Source organism: Callorhinchus milii, unplaced genomic scaffold, assembly GCF_018977255.1.
Source record: "Callorhinchus milii isolate IMCB2004 unplaced genomic scaffold, IMCB_Cmil_1.0 Scaffold12, whole genome shotgun sequence".
Lineage (NCBI taxonomy): Eukaryota > Metazoa > Chordata > Chondrichthyes > Chimaeriformes > Callorhinchidae > Callorhinchus > Callorhinchus milii.
This window is the reverse complement of record NW_024704753.1, coordinates 18743932-18765958: the sequence shown is the minus strand read 5'-3', so window position 1 is coordinate 18765958 and position 22027 is coordinate 18743932. Positions and strand designations below refer to the sequence as shown.

Here is a 22027-nt window from a genome sequence, read left to right as displayed (position 1 = left end):
TCTTCAGCTGTGAGTCAACCCCCGATGTTTCCTGCTCGTATTTCCTAAAGCCCCTGGTAATGGGTGAAAAGAACAAGCTAACCCCATCTAACCTTCTCAAACCCAATCAATGGGCAAACTGTCCATTTCCTCTCCTATCCTAGCAGGAGAGGAAACCCACCAAGCTGCTGATTCAAGCAAGAATCAACAAGCTTATCGAATACATGCCTGACAGACTCAAATGTCACCAACAACAAAGGGTTAAAAGGTTGCAAATGTAGAATCAAGAATACTTTCAGGCAAATCAGGCAGTTGGTCCCCAATGACAAGAAGAAAATCTGGTGAAATTATCGAAGCACAGGGCGATGTATGGTCTGATTACTGGAAATCTACAAGCAGGAGGAATGTGGAACAGCTGAAGTAAGCAGCCTCATATTACGTACTCACATATAAAAGATTGTAACTGGATCAGGAAAAAAAATCTGAAAGAAGCACATTATCACTCCAGTGCCTTTGAACATAAGCGTGGCTCAAAGAATACAATGAATTCGGATGAAATGTTTAAACACATTTGGTCTGAGTACAAACCATTTAGAGGGGCTCAGAGTTATTTAATCAGGCCTGAAAGTTTCACACCACTGTGCTGTACAATTTCAGTCCAGCATTGCAGACCCCAACTCCAGTCAGTCAGTTGTTGGTGGTTCATTTGAGTAAAACTGCTGGTGATCTGAGCGTTTCCATAAGCGCTTTCCGTAAGTGGTCTTACGTGAACCACTTCCAGGGGTAAATACTGCAGCTTCAAGAAATCGTCGGCCATTCTGTAAACCGGGTCTCTCAATCTCTCTCAACACAACACTTTGTGATCTGGACTGAAACATACACTTTTAAAAGATNAAAATAAAGATTTGAGATAAACGTAACAAAATAATGCATTTTTTTTTAAAACTACATATTATAATCTGATTCAAAACTCTTTAAAACACGGCGATTACTTGTGGTCAAACGGTGTCAAGTCGATATATTCTAAAAACAAAAGGATGGCAACATAAAAGCTCTATACTAGGAACAGCGTGCAGGGAAGGTTTTATAGAACACCTGCCCTCTTGCCCATGTGCTTTCCTACAATCTTCTAAAATATCTTCATTGAATTTAACAGTACATACGTTATGGAACTGCACAAACAAAGGAAAGCCAAGTCCTTCTGAGGATAAGGAACAGGAAATGGCTTTGACTGTCCCGATACTTCTGGTTGCATTCACTGGAAGTCCATGACAGCACTGAGCGGGTTAGTCTGATCGATTTCTTGCCCGAGTGCTGACAAGGAGATTGTGCTCGCTAGCAGAAGCCTGGCTTTGTGATACTCGTATCTGTCACCGGTACAAAGCTCTGAGCCTAATATACTCAGTCCTGTGCAGTAACCAGCGTTGGTCCGTGATTTGAACTATTCAAACTGATCTGCTTTTCTTTCTAGAGAACGTGCAATAATCTCCAAGGAATAGGTGAGTAGCAGCAGGCTCTGTGCATTAATCGCTGGCGCAGTGAGAGAATAACCTCAGCAAACACATACGCTGGCCAGATATTTGGGGAATAATATTCGTGGGAAGAAGAGAAATTCAAATAAACTCACACACCTTGGCAGCTAACAAACCTGAGTGTTAGATTACAGAGTCCTTCACTCACAATCAGGGTGGTCGTAAATGAGGAATTTGTCCCAACATTTACAAATGTACATATGGCAGATCCATGCAGTTTGTCTTTGGGGAGCAGTGGGTAACCTACTTGCTACCTTGGTGCTCAGTGAACAGTTCCACATTAGCCTCTGCCACTGCATAGGAGGCATCAGTCAGTGAATAGCACCGCTCCCTGTACAGGATCAAGAGGTGTTGTCAGTGTAGGAAATTCTGCTTCACTTGACTAAACAAAAGAGTATACACTGTGGTAGAACAATCAGGTCTAACAAACTCACTTGTGTCTAGCGATTTGCCAGAAGTGAACAGTACTTTTCTATGATGTCACCGTTACGATGAATATCAGAATAAGCAGTCATAGTATGTGCTTGGGGGGTGGGGGGAGGGGAGATAGAGAGGAGAGAGGAGGGAATCACCCACTGAGTAAATAGACATAAAGAAATAGGAAACATTTTGGAGTATGCTACTGATTTTCATTTTGAATCTCTTCTAGGATATTAATGAGATTCTCCAATCCAAAGATATAGCCTTTGTCAGGCCCGTCGTGAACAGTTTGGTCGTCTGGGAACCCCCTGAATGTGCTGTGAGCAAAGTCAATCATCCGCACGTCAAGTTTGGGCATGGGCGGAGAGCCGTTGGAGGAAGAGGATGGCACAGGGCTAATGGTTTCCTGCGTGCTGTTGTCCTGGGGGACGAATGTTTCCGAGTATTTGTGTCGAAAGTCCGCTTTCCTCTCCTTCCCGTCGTAGATGATCAGTAAAGAACTGGAATAGAAGCGATAGGAGGCTTGCTTTTCCAGGACCGCTTTGAGGTTACGGAGCTTCTGCAGGATGGCATCAAACAAGTCCTTGCGCAGGTATTTGCCGTTGTGCAGAAACTGATGCAGGGTCTCCCCGAATCCCTCAATGGAAAGACTGCGGCCATAGTACTTGTTCCTCCAGAGGTAATGCCCTGAGTCTAACTGGAACACCTACAAATGAGGACATAGGCAGATTGATCAGTGTCCCTTGTATGACTAGTAGTCAATGGGATAATTGATAAGTAGAAACCCGGTTGTTACTCGATTGGGGGATCGCATTCTAGGGGGTAATAATCCCTTCAAAAAAACAATAAATAATAAATTGGTGACTCAATCCACAACTGTTTGTGGGACGCTGTTGTGGGCAATTGGCTGCCGCATTTTGCCACAAAATCTACAATCAATTCACTTTCCAGTGTATTCCATGAAGTTCTTTGAGACATCTCGAAGACGTGATAAGTCGCTATATCAAATCCAAGGAATATTATCATTATTAAATGATTTGACGTGGACGTAAAATAAAATCCTGAGGGACCATGAGGCTACATTTACTTTTTGAGACCTGTTCCTCACCTGCATTCCACACACTCGCACACCCAGTGTTGCTGATGTACTTAGTTCACATTTCTTCATCTGTCGCGCTGCCTTTTCCTCAGAAGCATCATCTCCGTGTTGCCTGGTTCCCATCTTCAGATCCAGGATACAGGGATGACGGAACTGATGAACCACATTTTCCAGGAGGAGGAACTCTGCAGAGTATTTTGTCAAGAACGTTTCCTATGATTTGGAAAGGGCAAAGTTGGGAGCAGTGTGCAACACAGCACTACATGCCCACAAAACACAGTCAATTCACATTACACTATACTCTGTGAAGCGTTCTGAGACGTCTCGAAGATGTGATAAGGAGCTATATCAAATGCAAGGATTATTATTACTATAATCCCTTCATTGCATGTAAGGCAAAATTCAACAAGTTAAAACATCTAAAAGCTGCTGGCTCAGTATTTGCTCTTAAAGTAAATGAATAGCATAAGTGCATCAGGCAGTGCAGTGCAAATCTATCTCAGTTGGAGAAATGCCAGTATAGGACCATATGAAAACAAAGCAGTATATTCAATATAGTTTGACTCTTTGGGACCTTATGCATGCTGCACTGGGACCTTTTAGGCAGATTTGCAATAAATCATTGGGAAATTGAATTTCTCTATCAGGAACCAACTGTTTTGTGAAACTCTACCTTCTACCATAGCGAGGAACGTAAACACTCTGCTACTCCCTTCATATGAGAAAATGGAGCAAATTCACCTGGAAACTTAGTGTTTAGCTCCTTATTCTATTGTATTCTGTCGAAGTATATCCCTCAGATCTCTGACCTAAACAGCTCATCGCTAACAAGAGCGCACACGCACACACACACACATTTTAATGTAGGTTGTGAAAAAAGCTGTTCTGGAACTTTGAAATAAGGACAAAACAGGGGTGCGTTGTGAGTGGGGCTCCGCTGTACCTCTTGGTACCTGTACCAAATGCTCTGGGACGCTACATTGCGGAAGGGGCACTAGATAAATGCAAGTTGTTGTTGTACAAACGTGGGTTTACTGTGTGACCAGCTTGAGCGAAGGATACTGTAGAACTTGCGGTTGTGTGATTCGGAGCGCATGCGGCTCAGTTGCTGCTTGTGGCAGCGTAGACTCCATGGATTGAAGCTGATCTTCTCTGAGGTCACCCCGCTGTTTCCATCCAACATCTGGAAGGGAATCTCTGACTGGATCTGTACCTCCAACTTTGTGCTCTTCATCGCCTGAATGCTGCGGACAAAGCAGAGACAAAGCATGAAGATGAGAAGACATATTTTTATGGCAGACATCAGTTTCACCAAGATAGAACCTTCACTGGGTGATATTCCCCACACAGACGCACACAAAGGTCAATGCAATCACAATGCTTTTTCATCTTTGAAGGGTTTGGCTCCTGGATTCATAGCTTTGTCTCATTTTGAAAGTAAGAGTGACAAATTGCATCTCCAGTCTCACAGAATTTACAGCATCACACTTTATTGGTATATTCTGTGCTCCTGATCTGACAAACCTTTGGGATTCTACTACTAACCCTTCGAGTCGCATTATTCCGAATCCCAGTTTGTGACACTTACAAGTTGGAAACAATCCAGAACTGTGAATGTATAATATTGAAAAATGGTGTGAAAATCAGGGTATTGTTGTATTAATTCACTAGACTGTAAAGAGGTACAACGTGGAAGTTTAGAAAGAACTTACTTTACACAAAACTAGTATTAACTGTAGCTAAGAACCAGGCTCTTCAACAATCACATGTCCAATTTGCCGAGTCCAGAAGAGCAAGAATGAGTAGATATAAAAAAATTCACAATATCTCCTTTTTAACCCTGTCCTGTAACACTCATCATGACATATCCCAATTTTAAAGCCTTAATAATACAATAACAACAAATTACATTTATAATTACATTTATAATGCGCCTTATAATAATCTGTCTGAAGGATAATAAAGGATAATAATCGCTGCCGACAATTTAACTTTGTTGCACGGCCCCGATAATTTAATTAGTAATCACATATGATGATGCATCGTGCTCTCTTAAAAATGTCTTGCTCTTCACAGTCCTCATGTACTAATTCTGCATAACACACACACACACACAAACAGACACGTATATGTGAACACAGATGCTGATAACAGGTTGTGTAGTTCCCTGCAGCACTGAGTTGGGAGTAACTGGCACTTTTTTTTGCTGGAGGTTTCAAAGTCCTTCAGAATAAGCGGACTATTTATATCCCATCCCTCTGCGTTAAATCAGCCATTTCCATCCCTGCAACGTTAACGTGTACAACATCAGAAACACACACGACTACAATACATAAGCAATCACTGAGCTTTATTTGGCCCAATTTGTCCAGTGTTTTCCAGGATTGGATTTTGTTACTAATCCATCATTGTCCCTAGGCATATTGGGCCCCAATCCTCAAAGGCAATTTTAGGGCATTATCCAACAGACATGATGTTCCATCTGAATCTTCCATCCCCTGCTAATACCGCTGCTCACCCAATTATCTATGTCTTTCCGACTACAACTAACAGATGTGAGAGTTCATGATATTGGGAGGCACACAGCTCAGCCGTACCGTGAAGGAAGAAGGGGAATCCTGGAAGAAGAAAACAAGGGAATAAACGAGTACAGTAAGAGAGAAATACTCTGGTGATTAGCACGAGTTGACACTAGAGTTCTGTTAGCCTTTGCTGCAATCTGCAAGGGGTTCCAATACTATTTAGGTTAGGTTTACTTACCTCATTCACCAATCTTACCAAGGTCTGGATGGCACTCTATCTCTCAACTTTGATTTTATGAATATAGTAATAGTTCAAGAGACAGATTTTACAGACTTGTTTGTGTGATCCCCGTTAGTATTGTACAAAAGGTTCTTTTAAAATAGCAATCTTTGGATATATATTTACAGCACCACTTTTATACTCATCGCAAAGTAGACCAACGGGAAACAAAGGAATTGAAAGGATTGATCGATAAAATTGTAGCTGACCTCCAATTTTACTACAAAACATGTTTTCAAAACTCAACAAAAGGATGAACGGTACAATGTTGATGTGCATGAGTCATTCAATCGGATCATCATTGTAATACAATAAAGGATGGTCTGATATACTTAAGTAAATCAGTCCTAAATAGCTCCTGTACGCGTCCAAGAAAATGTCATCAGCCCATCTCAAGCACATTTGCAGGAGCAGTGAAAGGAAGTGGCAATCAGTGCTTTCAACTCCTCAGGATGACATGGCACAAAAGACAGTTATCAACAAGAAATCTGGACACAAATAGGCCTCGGAGTATTCAGAGCACATCTGCTAATCCAGTGATGTCATCCATTATAGGCTAAAATACGTCTCCACAAACAGCAATCCAGGTCTGTATGTGCCTTTAAAGCTGCAGTCCCCATCAGAAAACCCAATAAGCAGTGCCTCTAAACATATCTGTTTAAAGATGTTCAAAGTATTTGGAAAGATTTCAAAACAACCCAATCGATCGCAAAGCAAAGATCTGTGAACCACGATGTATCACCACACAAACCAAAATTGTCTTCCAAACTACAGCCTCACCACGATCTGGACCTTTTCGTTCTATGTATGAGACTGAATCCGAAAAACTAATCCGGCACAATTGTCAAAAAAATAAAATGTTACAATTTCTTCACCGGCGAACTTTTCAGTGGCCATATCAGGGAATGCCAATTGGCTACCGTGTCTCACCCACAAAGTATACAGTCAATTCACTTTGCAGTATATTTGAGACGTCTCGAAGGTGTGATAAGGCGCTACATCAAATCCAAGGATTATTATTACTATTACGGCAGTCCTTCACAACTGAGACTCGGAGACAAGCCATTAGGAAGTCGCTGTCCTCCTATGATGTACCCAGTTGTGATTATGAGCAGGAGCCATTATTCAATCTCTATCGCTAGCATCTCTATAACCCCCAGACATAGTGCACAGGAAACGCACAGCCGTGTGCAACCAGCTTACATGGAAGCCCCATTCTTTTGCCCCATTACAGACTCTGCTCACAATGGTGATCTTCAACAAAAGAAAAATGCCAAGAAGGCAGACTCAAGCAACTTATTCAAAACCAGCAGGAGAAAATCTAGTGAGGCTCACCCGTTTGTTTCAACCGCACAAAATTACTGAACCTCAAGTTCAGCAACAAATGCACGCGCAAACAATTTACAAGTTGTGTCCAGACTGAGCTGAGGTGAAGACATCTTGTCCTCTGCACCTGTGCCATTGGAAGGAGAAATGGATGCAACAGAAGATGTCCAGCCTACTTAACATTAGTGAGTTTGCAAAGTGGAGGAACAGGTATATATCCCTTGACATGCTCGTCATATACCCTCTATCCAGTTAGTACAGCTCTGCAGACCGCAACACATGCTCCAGTTCAACTTTCACTTGGATCCTACAGTTTGTTTTCCTGTATTGTACTTTACTTTCCAATTGCCAAGATTTTGAAAGTTGTGTATGTGACTGCTTCATTTTCACCCGACAACACAATTCATAAGATCCACCTCAGAAACGAGGGAGACTGGCACTCTCCAGTGACTTGTTTGTCAGTTTTCTGTCCTTGCCAATATCCCTATATAATAGTCCATATACAGACCCCATTCAAAACAGAAGTCCACATACAGCTTGTCCACTAGCAATCAAACACCCAGTAAAGTGTTGATATTCATCAAATCCATCGAGCAAGACCAAGAAGCAAATACCGAAGGAATCTTTTGACTCCTGAACTCCAATCAGAAATCTGTTTGAACGCCACGTGTGCTTAATGACCTCTTCTGGCTGGTATCCCTACAGTGACAGATTTAATAATAGTTATTTAGATCAGAACCCCACAGGACAGCTGTAAACATAAAACGTGTTTACCCCAAATCCATCCTTGGTAACTCTTTCTGCTAGAGCACTTAAAGGTTGATCTATCACTCCAACTGTAAAAAAGGAACAGAACATGTATCACATACTGGAACACCCGCACGACACACACACACAGCTGAGGTACCCCCAAAGCTTGCATCACATACCTCTCCGGGATGTCGGGATCTTCTTTCTGGATCAGGTTTTCAAGGTTGCTGCTCGATCGAAAGAAACTTCTTCGCGAGTGCTTCCTGCGGGGTTGTTCCCTTTCTGGAAGTTCTTCCGGCTCCAAACCTTCGCTCTCCTCATACGGATACGCGATCAGGTTAATGTAACCATCGCTGTCTCCTTCAAAACATACCAACACAACACCTGGGGGGAGAACAGCACCCACATTTAACGAGTTGGCAATGTCAAAACGTTTCATCATTTACACTCGATCTTTTCCCGTTCTGGATCTGTGCAAAAGCATCTGAACGATTTCGCCCACAAACTATACAGTCAATTCAATTTACAGTATATCCTGTGAAGCGCTTTGAGACGTCTCAAAGACGTGATAAGGTGCTATACAAATGCAAGGATTATTATTATTATTACCGCAGTCACCCACTTTATAATACAGCATCAGCACTCATTCAGAGTCGACTGCAAATGCAAGGGATTCAAAGATGTAATAATTAAATTAACTACTGTTGTGGATTGTGTAAATCAGAAGTATAGTATGTAGGACCAAGGCACACAGCACTGAATTCAATTGCTTCAATGATTTCGTTCAAAAACTTAATGACAAAATAAATCTAAAATTCTCGCCAAATGACAGGAGGTAGACTTGCACTTAATAATAATAATATTTCCCTAAACAGTCGTGGATTGAAAATGACCAGTTTATTGTTGTTTTGTTTTGGAGGGATTATTATTAGGCTCTGTGTGGAGTAAGGAAACTTGCCCAAGGTTTCACCCCCTGCCTGGAATTGAACCCAGGTCTCTAACCACTGAGTTACAGGACTCCAAAATGCCCATTTTGTACAGTATGTGCCAATTGTGTTAACAATTGGAGTTCATTGAACCGTCTCCTAGAATCTGGCAGATTAGCAAAATCCAATGGTATAGCAACTTCAGAGGCTAATGAAAGCAGGCAGCTCCTGACGTCAGTCTGTTTGTTCTCCACTGAATTATTACAGATAGTTATTCAGTCAGCAATGTCCTGCTCATTACTGTAGTTATTAGTAAGGCGCTATACAAATGTAACTTTGTTGTTGTTGTATTAGATTAGAATTGGACTACGTGCATTTCGGAACATCTTAGAGCAACTGATCTCCCCCCCCCCCCCCCAATGTTATGCAGGTTCTCTATTAACACGTCAAAATTATCTGGAGTAGATTTAGATATGTTACATCAGGTCACAGCACTTTATGCATTTACAGTGAAATGGCTGAACAATAATGACAGGCTCAAAAGGTTGTCAAAACCACGCTGGTTGAAGTAGCTACTGTGCACACCCTCAGCCATTTCCTATAGCTTCTCTGTCCATCATCATTCTTCCAATCGGTCCTTCAGTAATGCACAGGCCTACCATTTAGCATTTAGCTCAGTGATATAGAACACACAGTCTGCCCGTCACAGTTTCATGCAGATCATTTCTTCTCATTACTCCAGGATGGCCTCTGTGCCCTGCCAGGTAATAACCCACCTTCGCAGAAAGAGATAATAAGGCGTCAGCATTCCCTGCTCTGAGTCAAGTGGAAGATGGCTCAGCATATACTGTACAACGGGCATTGTGCAGCACTTAGCCATTGGTGTTATCCATGGGAATACTGAATCTCACCTCAAGGAGTGGGTTCCTGAATTTGTTGGTCAGTCATAGCGGCAGCTACATGAACAGCATTTGCAACCAAATAATAATAATAATCCTTGCATTTGATACAGCCCCTTATCACGTTTTTGAGACATCTCAAAGCGCTTCACAGAATATAGTGTAAAGTGAATTGACTGTATATTTTGTGGGCAAAACGCAGCTGCCAAGTGTGCCCAGCAGCGTCCCCACAAACAGTCGTAGATTGCGTGACGAGCATTTGCAACCAAATGCATACATTCCTTGTTTTGTTCTAGTTGTCCTAAGTGAAGCTATCTGAGCCAGAAACGTCGATGAAAGATAAATACTGCTTCAAAGTCACCGTCGGAGAGAGGGACAAGGACGAGAACATGTGTGTTCAGAAATTCACTGCGTGTGAGTTTCATCTTTTACAAATGAAAGAACAGCTGCAAAGACAATATAATAGATGCACATAAATTATTTTATTTGGAATCGCACACTCAATCCCTAAGGCATAGATTCATTGTCACAAGACCAAATTCCAAAGAGAAACTAATTGCTCTCCAACACGCACATCCCATTTTACAGCCTCAAGATGAATAAATAATAATCCTGATATTTGGCACAGCACTTTTCACTTTGGTAGGACATCCCAAAGCACTGTAAGAATTACTGTAAAGAGCAGTGACTATGTGTTTTATGGGTGAATGTGGTAATCAATTTGCGCTTCTTGAACAGTGCCATGGCACCTTTAATCGAACAGGCAGAGGCAGCCTTGCTTTAACGTGTGGTCTGAAGGATGGCACCTTCAGCAATGTTGGGACACCCGCAGCACTGTGCTGGTGTCAACTTGTGTCCCGATGTGGGAGTTGAGGTACAGATCAGCTATGATCTATAGAATGACGGAACAGGCTCGAGAGGCTGAATGGCCTTCTAGGGAAATCATACTACGCCACCTTTAAAAACAAGTATGCTAGTTTCAACACACAAGGTTACCAGAGCTACAACAACAACAACAACCATAACTTGCATTTGTATAGTGCCCCTCACGTAGGGTAGCATTCCAGAGCTGTCAGCAAAGCACAGAATGATGCTCAGGGACCTGAAGTTACAAAATAACAGGCTGCATTGAAATATCAGGGATAAGGAAATGTGAGAATATTTTCTAAACGGGAGCTCAGATTGTGGCGAAGGCAAACATTGGTGTCATGGTAAATGGGGAATTTGGCTGAGCTGTTATTTTTAAGCCCTGCTGCTTTTCGTACTCTCCCAGTATTACAGAATGATTGATCATGATAAGTCATGTGAATCACGCATCAGGTTCATTTAAAGCCAAAACACTGCAGAGGCTCAGTCAGCAGGCTCAGCAAACAGTCAAACACCGTCAAATTGTTCTTACTTCAGTCAAGACAACAATCACCATTGAATCAGATCACTCCAATTCACAGCACCAAACACCTCCACTCACACACACACAAAACATTCTGATTCACAACAATAATAATAACAACAAATTACATTTGCGATGTAATTACATCGCCTTTCACATCGGGCGAACTTCCCAAGGCACTGGACAGTCAGGGATTCAAATCCGATCATGTACAAAATCTGATTTTATACATCACAACATTCTGCAGAATATATTATCACACTGCACTTTGTATATTATTGATGTGATGGGCTAATTTTACATCTTAAAAAACTGCTCGCTTGCGAAGATTTCAAAACCAGAGTAAACCTGGAGATCACAATTGAAAACATGGAGAAGAGTAGATCTTCAGTACAGTCTGACAACAGTCATTTGTTCTCCATAAAGTGACTTTCTGAGTGTACTGTAAACAGGAAGGGCAAAGTCGTTGCTAATTTTAGTTAAAAGTACTTGTGACATGCAGAAAAAAAGTCTCACCTTTGTATTCCGGTGTAAATTCTTTCATTTCTGGTGGCAGCGATTCGTAGAACCTCTGCTCGCGAGTGATGAGGGGTTTGCAGACGGTGTGATCATCATAGCGCATCATACTGGAGTGCCCGCCGACTTGGTGAATGAAGGGCTCCAAAAGCACTCCTTTGTGTCTCTCTGAGACTGTGTTGTTGCCATAGTTCCCCACTTCCATGGTGTCCAAAAGGCACATTGCGTTACTGGGCCACAGCTTGGAGGAGACATGGAGCACAGCACATAGGGCCTGGCTTCGCTGGCTATACTCTGTACGAGCCTGAGGACCAGCCTACAGCCTCGACGTCTATCACGCAAGCAGAGCTCCCAACTCCAGAATGCTCTTGTTCACTTCTAGAAGAGAGGAGAAGGAAAAACAAATCAGTTCTGTGCTAAACTGTGACCCGAAGTCCAGTGGAGCAAGGCAGAAAATATTGACGTACGATTTTATGCTTATTACCACTTTTTTTTGCATCGATCACACTTTTATGAGCAAAATGATCGGTCAGCACTCTGGTGGGAGAAAAGTACTTGTGAACATACAAGGGAATTGAAGAATAGTAAAATGGCAGTGTGTACGTAAAATATCAAGTCTACAAGAAAAAAAAACTTTTTATAGTACTGAACAGTAAAACCAGAGGACATGGCCTGCGAGTGAAGAGAGCAAATTCAGAACAAATCTGTGGGGACACTACTTCAGTGAGCAAGTAGTAATCTTATTGAACAGGCTCCCTAGGGAGACAGACGGTGGAAGTAGAAAGTGTTGTTTGCTTCAAGAACAAATTAGATGGATTTCAACAACAACAACAAGATTCCATTTATTGAGCGCCTTTCACGTCGGGAGGACGTCCCAAGGCGCTTATTTCTGCTAGAAAATAATATCTAGGGGATACAGTATAGAGTTTAGGACACGCCACGTCAAGTGACTGCCAGGATGGTGGAAGGTGGACCTCGGTCTTCCTTCGCCAGCAATTTCTTATATTCTATAGTGGAGACGGTGAAATGTAAATCATCCCCCTCCTCTCCAAATCAAATCAATCATCAGAAAGAAACTTATTTTAGAAGTTAAAAGGTAAAGGACTGAACATTGCATCCAGTCCATGCCGGAACAAGCTGCTCCTTCTCAACTGTTAAATGTGGTGCAGACTTTGAAACCAAAGTACCTTTCCCAGTAATAGAAACAATTTAGACATGAGGGAAGTACAACACAACAAGACCAATGGTTCACATAATGGAAGCACTGGTAACACAGAGGTCACAGAACCACCTCAAGCTTTGGAATCCTGGCAGCTGGATGATCTTTCTCAAATGATTCACCTTGTGATATCATCAGGAATGTGGACCATCTGGTTAATCCAGTTGTCAGCTCAGTTGGCAGTATTCTCATCTCTGAATCAGAAGATTCAAGCTCCAAATTTAATTTGAGACATGACACATAGTAAGTATAGTATGGCTTGGAAGAACCAGGCAACTTTGGATCTAAGGTTCCCAAAGCTTTCCTCTCTGTAGACTAATCCATACAGAATTAATTCCTATCAACATCTCCACTATGTTCTTATGGGCGGAATGATGATTGTCAGTGAAGAGATAGCAACTATCTGCCTAATAAAACAGCAATGCTCAAAAGTGCACCAAAGATGCCACTGCACTTTGTTCATCAATGTGTTGGAAGAGGGAGAAATAATCTGATTTAAATCCATTTCGTAGAACCTTCTGGAATATTTAGACCTCAAGGGATCAATGCTGATTATAAATAGGTTGTACTTACCAATCAGAGAGAAAAAAAAGTCTACAAACTAGACCAATCACAAGAATATCACTTTGAATGTAAGAAAAACATTCAACCTAATCCTTTAACTTAAAACAAAACACGAAATGACTTCAATTAAATTAGAGGCACAGAGGCAGCTGCAATACTTGTAAATGAATATTAAATCATGGGAGAACAAGCCAAAGTGTACCTTAATTCAATCTCTCACATATAATATCCGGAATACACCCTGAGCAATTAGAGTACAGTAGGTTAATTTACATTATGCTGAATAAGTCATAACACACAGTACTGAAAGCAATTTTACGTAACAGAGTAATAATAATCCTTGCATTTGATATTGCACTCTATGAAGTAATCCAAACATCTCCAAGTGTCTCACAAGATTTACTCTGCATGCAATGACGATGTATTTGTAGACGAACATGCCAACCAAAATGCTCACAGCACTGTCTCACAAACAGCGAATTTGAATGACCAATATTTTATCTGAAGGATTGTTGGCCACAACTGGGATCTCATCTAAATCGCACTCTTAGTTAAATTAGAAGCATAGAAATCTACAGCATAGAATTTGCATTTGACCCACTGTCTGGGCTGGAGTGAGACAAAATACAGGAATTCTATTATGGTACAATTTACATCATTTATAGAGTGCCTTTCAAACTGGGAGGATGTTTCAAAGCAATCCTAATAGGAAAGATCTGGTTTCAGCTGATGGGCCTTTTTTACAACCTGCTTGAAAAGTATAAGGGAAGGGAAAACAGGTTTGGGGTGAAACAGGAAACTTGAGATGCTTCGAAGCTGCTTAGCAATGGAGGGAGTCGAAGAATTCTGCTTCACATAATGGAATAGTGCAGACGTTCCTCAAGAGCTATCCGATTTGGGGAATAACAGAGGAAGTGTTTAATGAGGTGAGGAAAGGGTATTTAAGATTTACAATGTTGAAGTCAAGTGATAAGGAAACTATGAGAAATTTGTTGAAAAAGCAAGAGGGAAATTAGAAAGAAGACAAGCCAGAAAGCGATATGGGCGAGATGACTTCAAGGTCAAGGTAAGGCATGTTGGAATAAACAATGTTTAAAATAAAACTTTGCAAATTACAATAGTAATTAAATGTAGTCAATCACAACATTCCCATTTAATCAGGATTCTACCATGAATGCACTCTCTGATCAGACACTGCCAGTAGTAGTTGTTCGACAACTACTGTGTTACCCTTGAGTTTTAGTCAACAATCTTTTGAAACACCTGATTCAGGTAACATCGAAGGAGGACTGATATCATTAAAAAGCCACCATTGCGAACAGACACATTCTTATGCAGCACATGCTCTGTCATTTTAACAAATCCAATGCTTTCACCCCGACCTCAAAGACAACTTAGTATAAAACTGTCGTGTATTCGAAAACTCTCAAGTGTTCAATTCCCCTTTCACGGCAGTTTGGAAAGGGTTGTCCTGTGATCTCTCTTATTTCAGGCTCAAACACCTCTACTGGCAACTGCAGCATTTCCCAAGGGAGTTATGGTAGTTGCTTATAATGAAAAGTACAGGATTTTGAACATATTGAAAATTGTTCAGCAGTGTCTCATACCACAAAGCTTTTTACTGTAATGTGCTGATAATCCCTGCTGAAGTTATTCAATCCCAACAAAACTATAAAGGATTATGAGCGGCAAATCTTTTGAAAACTAAAGCATGTTTTGTCCTGTACTTAATAGATTCATTCCACCGCTCAAAGATTTCTCAGTCTACTTACTGGTAGCTGCACCCAGAGACGGGGACCCATCAACTACGTCTGTAACAGTCTCTGATCTGCGAAGGTGATTACAAGCGCTCACACCACCAAACCCAGTGTGGGTCCTCCCCACAGCAATGCTACGCCAATCAGGCGTACGCTCAATGGAACACCAGCCCTTGCTGCCAATCACACATATGTTTACCACTTGCAAGCAAACAAGCAAATGAGCTCAGAGAAAGGCTGCCCGTTGAATTTGGTTTGAAGGACCACAGAGGTGACCCTGCTAAGAGGCTTTATAACTATGACAGACCAGTTGCTGAGGATTAAAAGCTTTGCTGAAAAAGCTCTCCCCACTTTAAACCTTTCTGCAAATACTGACCCCCCCACCCACCCCACAATATCCCTCGTTGAACTTCAGCGGGGAGCTTGTTGATCACCATGAATTTTACATTGGTCTGGAAGGTAGAAATCACTATAATAATAATAATCCTTGCATTTGATATAGCGTTTTCACGTCTTCGAGACGTCTCAAAGCGCTTCACAGAATATACTGTAAAGTGAATTGACTGTATATTTGTGGGCGAACGCGGCAGCAATGTCCCACAAACAGTCGTAGATTGAAAGTGACCAACTTATTATGCACGAGAATGCATTATAGATCATCTCACATCTTCAATCATCAAAAAGGAAGCACTGCAACATTACACATTTTAGACTGACATTACCAAAGTAATGACATCTTCTGTTAATGCAACAGCGTATCTATAGAAGCCAGAATGCCCACAAAAATATACGGTCGAATCACGTTACGAAAGATCATCAACCTGAAACGTTAACCCACATTCCTCTCTCCATAGATGCTGCCTGACCTGCTGAGTGTTCGCAGCAACTTCTGTTTTTATTTCACTTTACAGTATATTCTGGGAAGCGCTTTGAGACGTCTCAATGTCGCTATATCAAATGCAAGGATTATTATTGCGAATGCAGCATTAATTATGTCACTTTCTCTGTTGTTCTAATTGAATCGGCAGGAATTAGCTAATTAATATGCATGAACCAGACTAGATTTCTTGGCAAAAGGCTTTATCATGAGGCCAATGTTTCTACTAATCGTGACCATCCATGCCCCAAAGCTCTTTCGCTCCATTCTGTGATTACACTCTGCTAAAGACACTGTATAAATCACACCTCGCCATTTAAAAACAATTTCAGCTAAATATCTAATGCAAAATACAATTGCTTGCTGGACATGATGCATGTGAATAATTTCTGGATATTTCTGGAATGGCATAAATTCAGCAGCTTGCATAGATAAGTTTTTATAAAATATATAAGAGGGAAGTCACTTTGATATTTCTTTGAACGGTGTCAAGCGCTCTAGGACGCTACCGTACATGAGGGGCGCTCTATAAATGCAAGTTGTTGATGTTGAATAGACAGAACCTTGTTTAATTTCTCGTCTGAAGAACGGCGCCTTTGACAATGCGGTGTTCCCAAATGAGAACACTGGGGTGTCAATATTTATTAGACTCAATAAAGTTCTCGACAAAAGCTTTGAACGGACAACCTTCTGATCCAGAATACTACCAACAAGTTGACACGTAACACAAGCAGGGGCAAATTAGAGGAGTGCTTTGTTAGCCCAATACCACAAGATCATTTGGTCTCCTGTACTTTTTTTCCCTTCTCCTGTTGCAACATTTTCCCCCTTTACACAAGTTTGCTGTGATGTTGGCCATCCACTTCTACTCTTGGAAATGCAGACCCTTTTCTGTTACAGACATTTAGTGCTTTTGGTTAGGCAATCACAAAAGATCAACATTGGAACAAACAATAATTATAATCCTTGCATTTGATTCAGCGTCTCATCACGTCGTTGAGACATCTCAGTGTTCCACAGAATATACTGTAAAGTGGATTGACTGTGCATTTTGTGGGGGAAACACAGCAGCCAAATGCACCCAGCATGTCCCACAAACAGTTGTGGATTGAGTCACCGAATGTTGTTGTGCCAAACAAGTGGCAGGTGACTTGAAAAGCTGGCAAAAGAGTGAGAATCCTGAAGGAAGCTTGGCAAGCTGTCACTCCAGTGTTACACAAAGTCTACATCAGCACAACACAGGGAATATTGTACCCTGAGCTAATCTCTTACTCGTGGAATCAGTATATTTATAACAGACCTCTACGCTTATGCCAAGAATAAACAAGTTACTATCTGAATCGAAAATGTCTAGACAGACGCCGAACAGAAGAGGTGAAGTGACACACACCATTTGTTCATGAAACTTTGGGCCCAACAATCTCGTTGCCTAAAACTCTGCTCTTTGCACGCAGAAGCTGAAGGTACATCTTGGGAGTCCTGTAGCTTAGAATTTAGATCACTTGCCTCGCAAGCAAGAGGACCTGAGTTTGAGTCCTGGACGGGGCAAACAGGCCCAGTCGTTAATCAACTGGTGGATCGCTTTTACGAGGTTAATAACCTCATCCAAAAAAATAATAATTTGGTCACTCAATCCACGGCTGTTTGTGGGATACTGCTGCGCTCAATTGGCTGCCGCATTTCGCCCACAAAATATACAGTCACTACACATTATAGTATATTCTGTGAAGCACCTTGAGATGTCTCATAGACATGATAAGGCACTATGTCAAATGCAAGTATTATTATTATAATATCCAGAAATCTAGGAGAAATCTGTAGCCCACTGCAGCAGACTCAATGCAATTTCTCAGTTTTTGTGTGCTTTTGTGAGCCATCTTTGCTCTTCAAAGTTGTGACAGCCTGCATCCAGTTATGGCCCTGCACATTACAAACCATAACACAAATTCATAATTAAAGTCTTCTTTGTTCCTATTTCTCCACCATTTCTGGTCAGCCACCAAGTTCTCCCCACCTGTGACTAAGCAGTTGAAATAGCAATTATTGTATTATAATACCAACAAATTGCATTCATAAAGTCTGTCATGCCAGGAGGACGTCCCCAGGGCATAACACAACTGGTTTCAGTCACTTGCATGGGAGAGGAGGCACTACTTTCCATGGTTCCTATTCTTTATCCCAATCCAATAAATCCTCCTTGGAAGAGGGTATGTATGGACAGAGGGTGCAGATAGATTCAATCCTGGTTGGGAAACCTATGGCGGTTGAATAGCCTGCAGACACTCGCTCTCATACTTCATACATGAATAATGGTCACTCGAAGTACTGGAGAACACCTGTTGCCATCTGTGGAGCCATATTCCAATAAAAGGAAAAAAGGAGTCAGATGTTCTTAGCAGCAGTTGCCAGAAAACTGACAAAGAAATCGAAGTATACTGCTACTTCAAGTATCTCCTGTCATGGCAAGACCTCTAAGAACAGAGACAGGCTGTTTGCTAAAGAGCAGCATTAACTCCGTCACGAGATATTGGCAAACTGTACACAAAACAACATAGACTGAGAATGTTTGTTGAGGGACATGAGAATTTAGTTGAAGATCTAACTTCTCCAACTGTTTTAGTGAAAGGTCTTTCACCTTCTCATTTCATCTTTGTGCCCTTGTCCTTTCGCCCACAAAATATACAGTCAATTCATTTCACATTATATTCTGTGAAGGGTTTTTTGACGTCTCGAAGACCTGATAAGGCGCTATATCAAACGCAAGGATTATTATTATTATTATATAATCAAACATAAGGAGGTGAACAAGGAAGATAGCACAACAAATGTTTGCACACTTACTCCTGTCGAGTCACTTATTCTGCAAATAGTTTGTGAGGAAGTAAATCTAAACATTACAGAACAAGGAACAGCAACGCTTTATTCCGCAAGTGGGGTTCTGCTCTCAGAAATAGTGTCATTTCAACATAGATGGGACTGATGCATAGGGAAATGCTCCTTGGAAAATATTACACTTGTGACCCCTTTGGGTGGAATTTGCCACTGCCACTTTTCTAGCTACACAATGCAAAGGGAAATAAAAATAGTACACCTTTTCCTGGTAATGATAATGCCATGCCACTGACCTAGATTGAGAAGAAACGATACTCGACAGTACACGTCAACAACGGAGTCAAATACACTAAAACCTCGGCTGTCTGGACTAATGAGGGATTGGGTGGGGGGTGGGGGTGGGCAGGGATGAAGGGGAAGAGATCTGGTCCAGTCGATGCCTGGCCACCGAGCATGGTGAAGCGAGGATGCCCACTAGGAGAGTGGGGCTTGCGGAATCTACATATGGCTTCCGAATTCCGGATATCCGGAGTCCTTTAAGCTGGGCTTTTACTATAATTCAGACTGCAGGATTCTGGACTGTGTACAAAACACTGAAACATATTAAGAAGAATCCAAGTCATTTTGTTACAGTTTCAATTTCCAAAATAATAGAGAACAAAACATTCCACCAATCTTCACACCGCAAATGCCTCTGGAGGACTTGTTTTTCTCTTTTTGTTGCTTCCATATGCAGTCCATAAGAGGCTTGAGATGCAGGCATCACTTCACAAGGTTAATGGAGCTAATCAGCTCACAGATGAGCCACTATACAGACGGATACAAACACCAAAGCATCGATCAGAATCCACTTAAGAATAAAGTACAACGCAAGTACAAAGCTGAGTACCTGAAAAGCGTGCTCGTATATTCATCCATCATTGTTTTAAGAGCTTACTACATAATTTTCCTTATGCAGTAATCTAATCAACATAGCAGCCAATTCACATAAGGAAGTGATTGAACTGATAATGAAGTTATAGTGATGTGTGAATATCCAATACAATACAAATTCAACAACAACAACAAATTCACATTCATATAGTGCCTTTCACATTGGGAGGATGTCCGAAGGTGCTGGACAGTCTCAGGTTTGCATCTGTGGTTGAGAGGTGAGGGGCAAGGACAGGAAAGATGGCTGAAAACGCAGTTGAAGAGGAAAGTCTTAAAGTAAATTTTGAAGGAGGCAAAGGAATTTGAGTATGATTTATACTTGTATAGCGTCTTTCACGTTGGGAGAGCATCCCAAAACACTTTGCACAGTTGGCTTGTCATGAAATGGGGGGAACCCACGATATTGATGAAAGGAAAAGAGAATGATTAAGGGCTCAGCTGTAGTTAGTGCTGAGAGGAGCCAGCGGGATACTCACAAGATGTGGAGTTATGACACTAATGAGTAAAATACATTTTGATAATGACAAGGTAGAAAGTTTGCGCAAATGTAAATGGAGTGATTGACACGGTGGCGAAGATGATTGAGGTGGGGGATAATAATCAATGGTGACGAAACGTTGGGCAAGTTTCCTTACTCCACACACACGCCTCTGTTTACCTAGCTGTCGATTGGCGGATCGCTTCTCCGGGGATAATAATCCCTTCAGAAAACATAAATAAAATCTGGTCACTCAACCCACGGCTGTTTGCGGGGACGCTGCCGCGCGCAATCGGCTGCCGCGTTTTCGCCCACAAACTGTACAGTCAATTCACTTTACAGTGTATCCTGTGGAGCGCTTTGAGACGCCTCGAAGACGCGATGAGGCGCTGTGTCAAACGCCGGGATCATTACTAATATCAGAGTAGAGGGTAGAGATGGATGGGGTGATGGGAAGAGAGAGCGCGATTGATGTGGGTGGGGGTGGGGGGGGGGGGAATTGAAGAGGGAGGGACTGAGGGGTGGGTTGATGGTCAAGGTTAGGGGTGATGAGGAGTGGGTGAGGGAGGGAGGGGGCGGGGGGGGAGGTTGATTGATGAATGAATGATGAGCAGATAATGGCAGGCGGGAGTGATGACGCTAAGGGCGATGATGATGATGATGGTGGTGGTGGTGGGGGGAGCGGGAGGGGGTTGAGGGTGGGAGAGGATGGAAGACGGACCCGGTCCCTCGGAGTCTCAGTCCCTCCTTGTCGTCCCCCCCCCACCCCACCCCCCGCCACACGGTGTGGTGACCGCTGCAGCTCTCCCGTGTGCTTCCGCGCCCTCCGTCGCTCGCTCGCTCGCCGGCCAACACGACGGCCAGACGGCGCCTCTCAGGCTCTGCAGTGACAGCTAGGCCCCGGCCCCGGCCGAGCCACGCCGCCATTGCTGACTCCCCCTCCCCGGGTTTGTTCACACACACACACACTCACCCAGCGAGGCGGGCAGCGGTGGCTGGCTCCCCGGACCTCCCTCCCTCCCTCGATCTCCCGGAGCAGCGGAGTGGCTCGGAAACCCGACCGACCGACCTGCCTGGAAACCCGACACAAACAAGCAAGATGGCGGCAGGGTCAACGTCAACCACCGCAGCGTCGTCGTCGTCGACGTCGTCGTCGTCGTCATCATCGCTGTCGTCATCGCGGCCGTCGCCGTCGCGGCCGCCGCCTCATCGCGCTCATTAATTATTCATGACGCCCGAGGCTCCGTCGCGTACGCCCTGGGCGCGACGCACGGCGCGGCGGCCGACGTCATCGCGCCGTCTGATTAATATTCATGAGCTTGTGCTGCTGCTGAGCTCATGGGTTGAAATAACATGTAACCCCTTTCCCCTCTTCCCTCCCCCCTCCCCCCCACCACCACCACCACTCCCCCCATTCATTGCAACTGAGGTTTAATCAGCTAATGGGGGTACAACAATAACAATAACAATCCTTGCATTTGATGCAGTGCCTCATTACGCCGTCGAGACGCCGCCCAAGCGCTGCTCGGGGTACACTGTAAAGCGGGTCGACCCGCGCGGGGTGGGGGGTCCCGCGGGCGAAACGCAGCGGCCGGTCGCGCGCGGCAGCGTCCCCAACGGGCCACCGGCCGCGGGTCGGGCAGGCGCCCAGCTCTGCCTCCCCTCCTCCCGTCAGCCGCCCGACCCCCCGCTTTCAGACACAAGACGAGCGTGAGCCGCGAGGATAGC

General features: G+C 43.0%; 1 protein-coding gene across 1 annotated transcript; it reads right to left on the bottom strand.

The window, feature by feature from the left end:
* On the bottom strand, positions 1-21419 carry ip6k1 (inositol hexakisphosphate kinase 1). The gene is made up of 6 exons (XM_007890501.2): positions 21273-21419; positions 11640-12017; positions 8088-8292; positions 4093-4274; positions 3040-3215; positions 1-2637 (listed from the first exon to the last, which is right to left on the bottom strand). The coding sequence occupies exons 2-6, from the start codon at positions 11860-11862 to the stop codon at positions 2131-2133; spliced, it is 1293 nt and encodes a 430-aa protein (XP_007888692.1). The 5' UTR covers positions 11863-12017; positions 21273-21419; the 3' UTR covers positions 1-2130.
* Between the last annotated feature and the right edge of the window lie 608 nt (positions 21420-22027).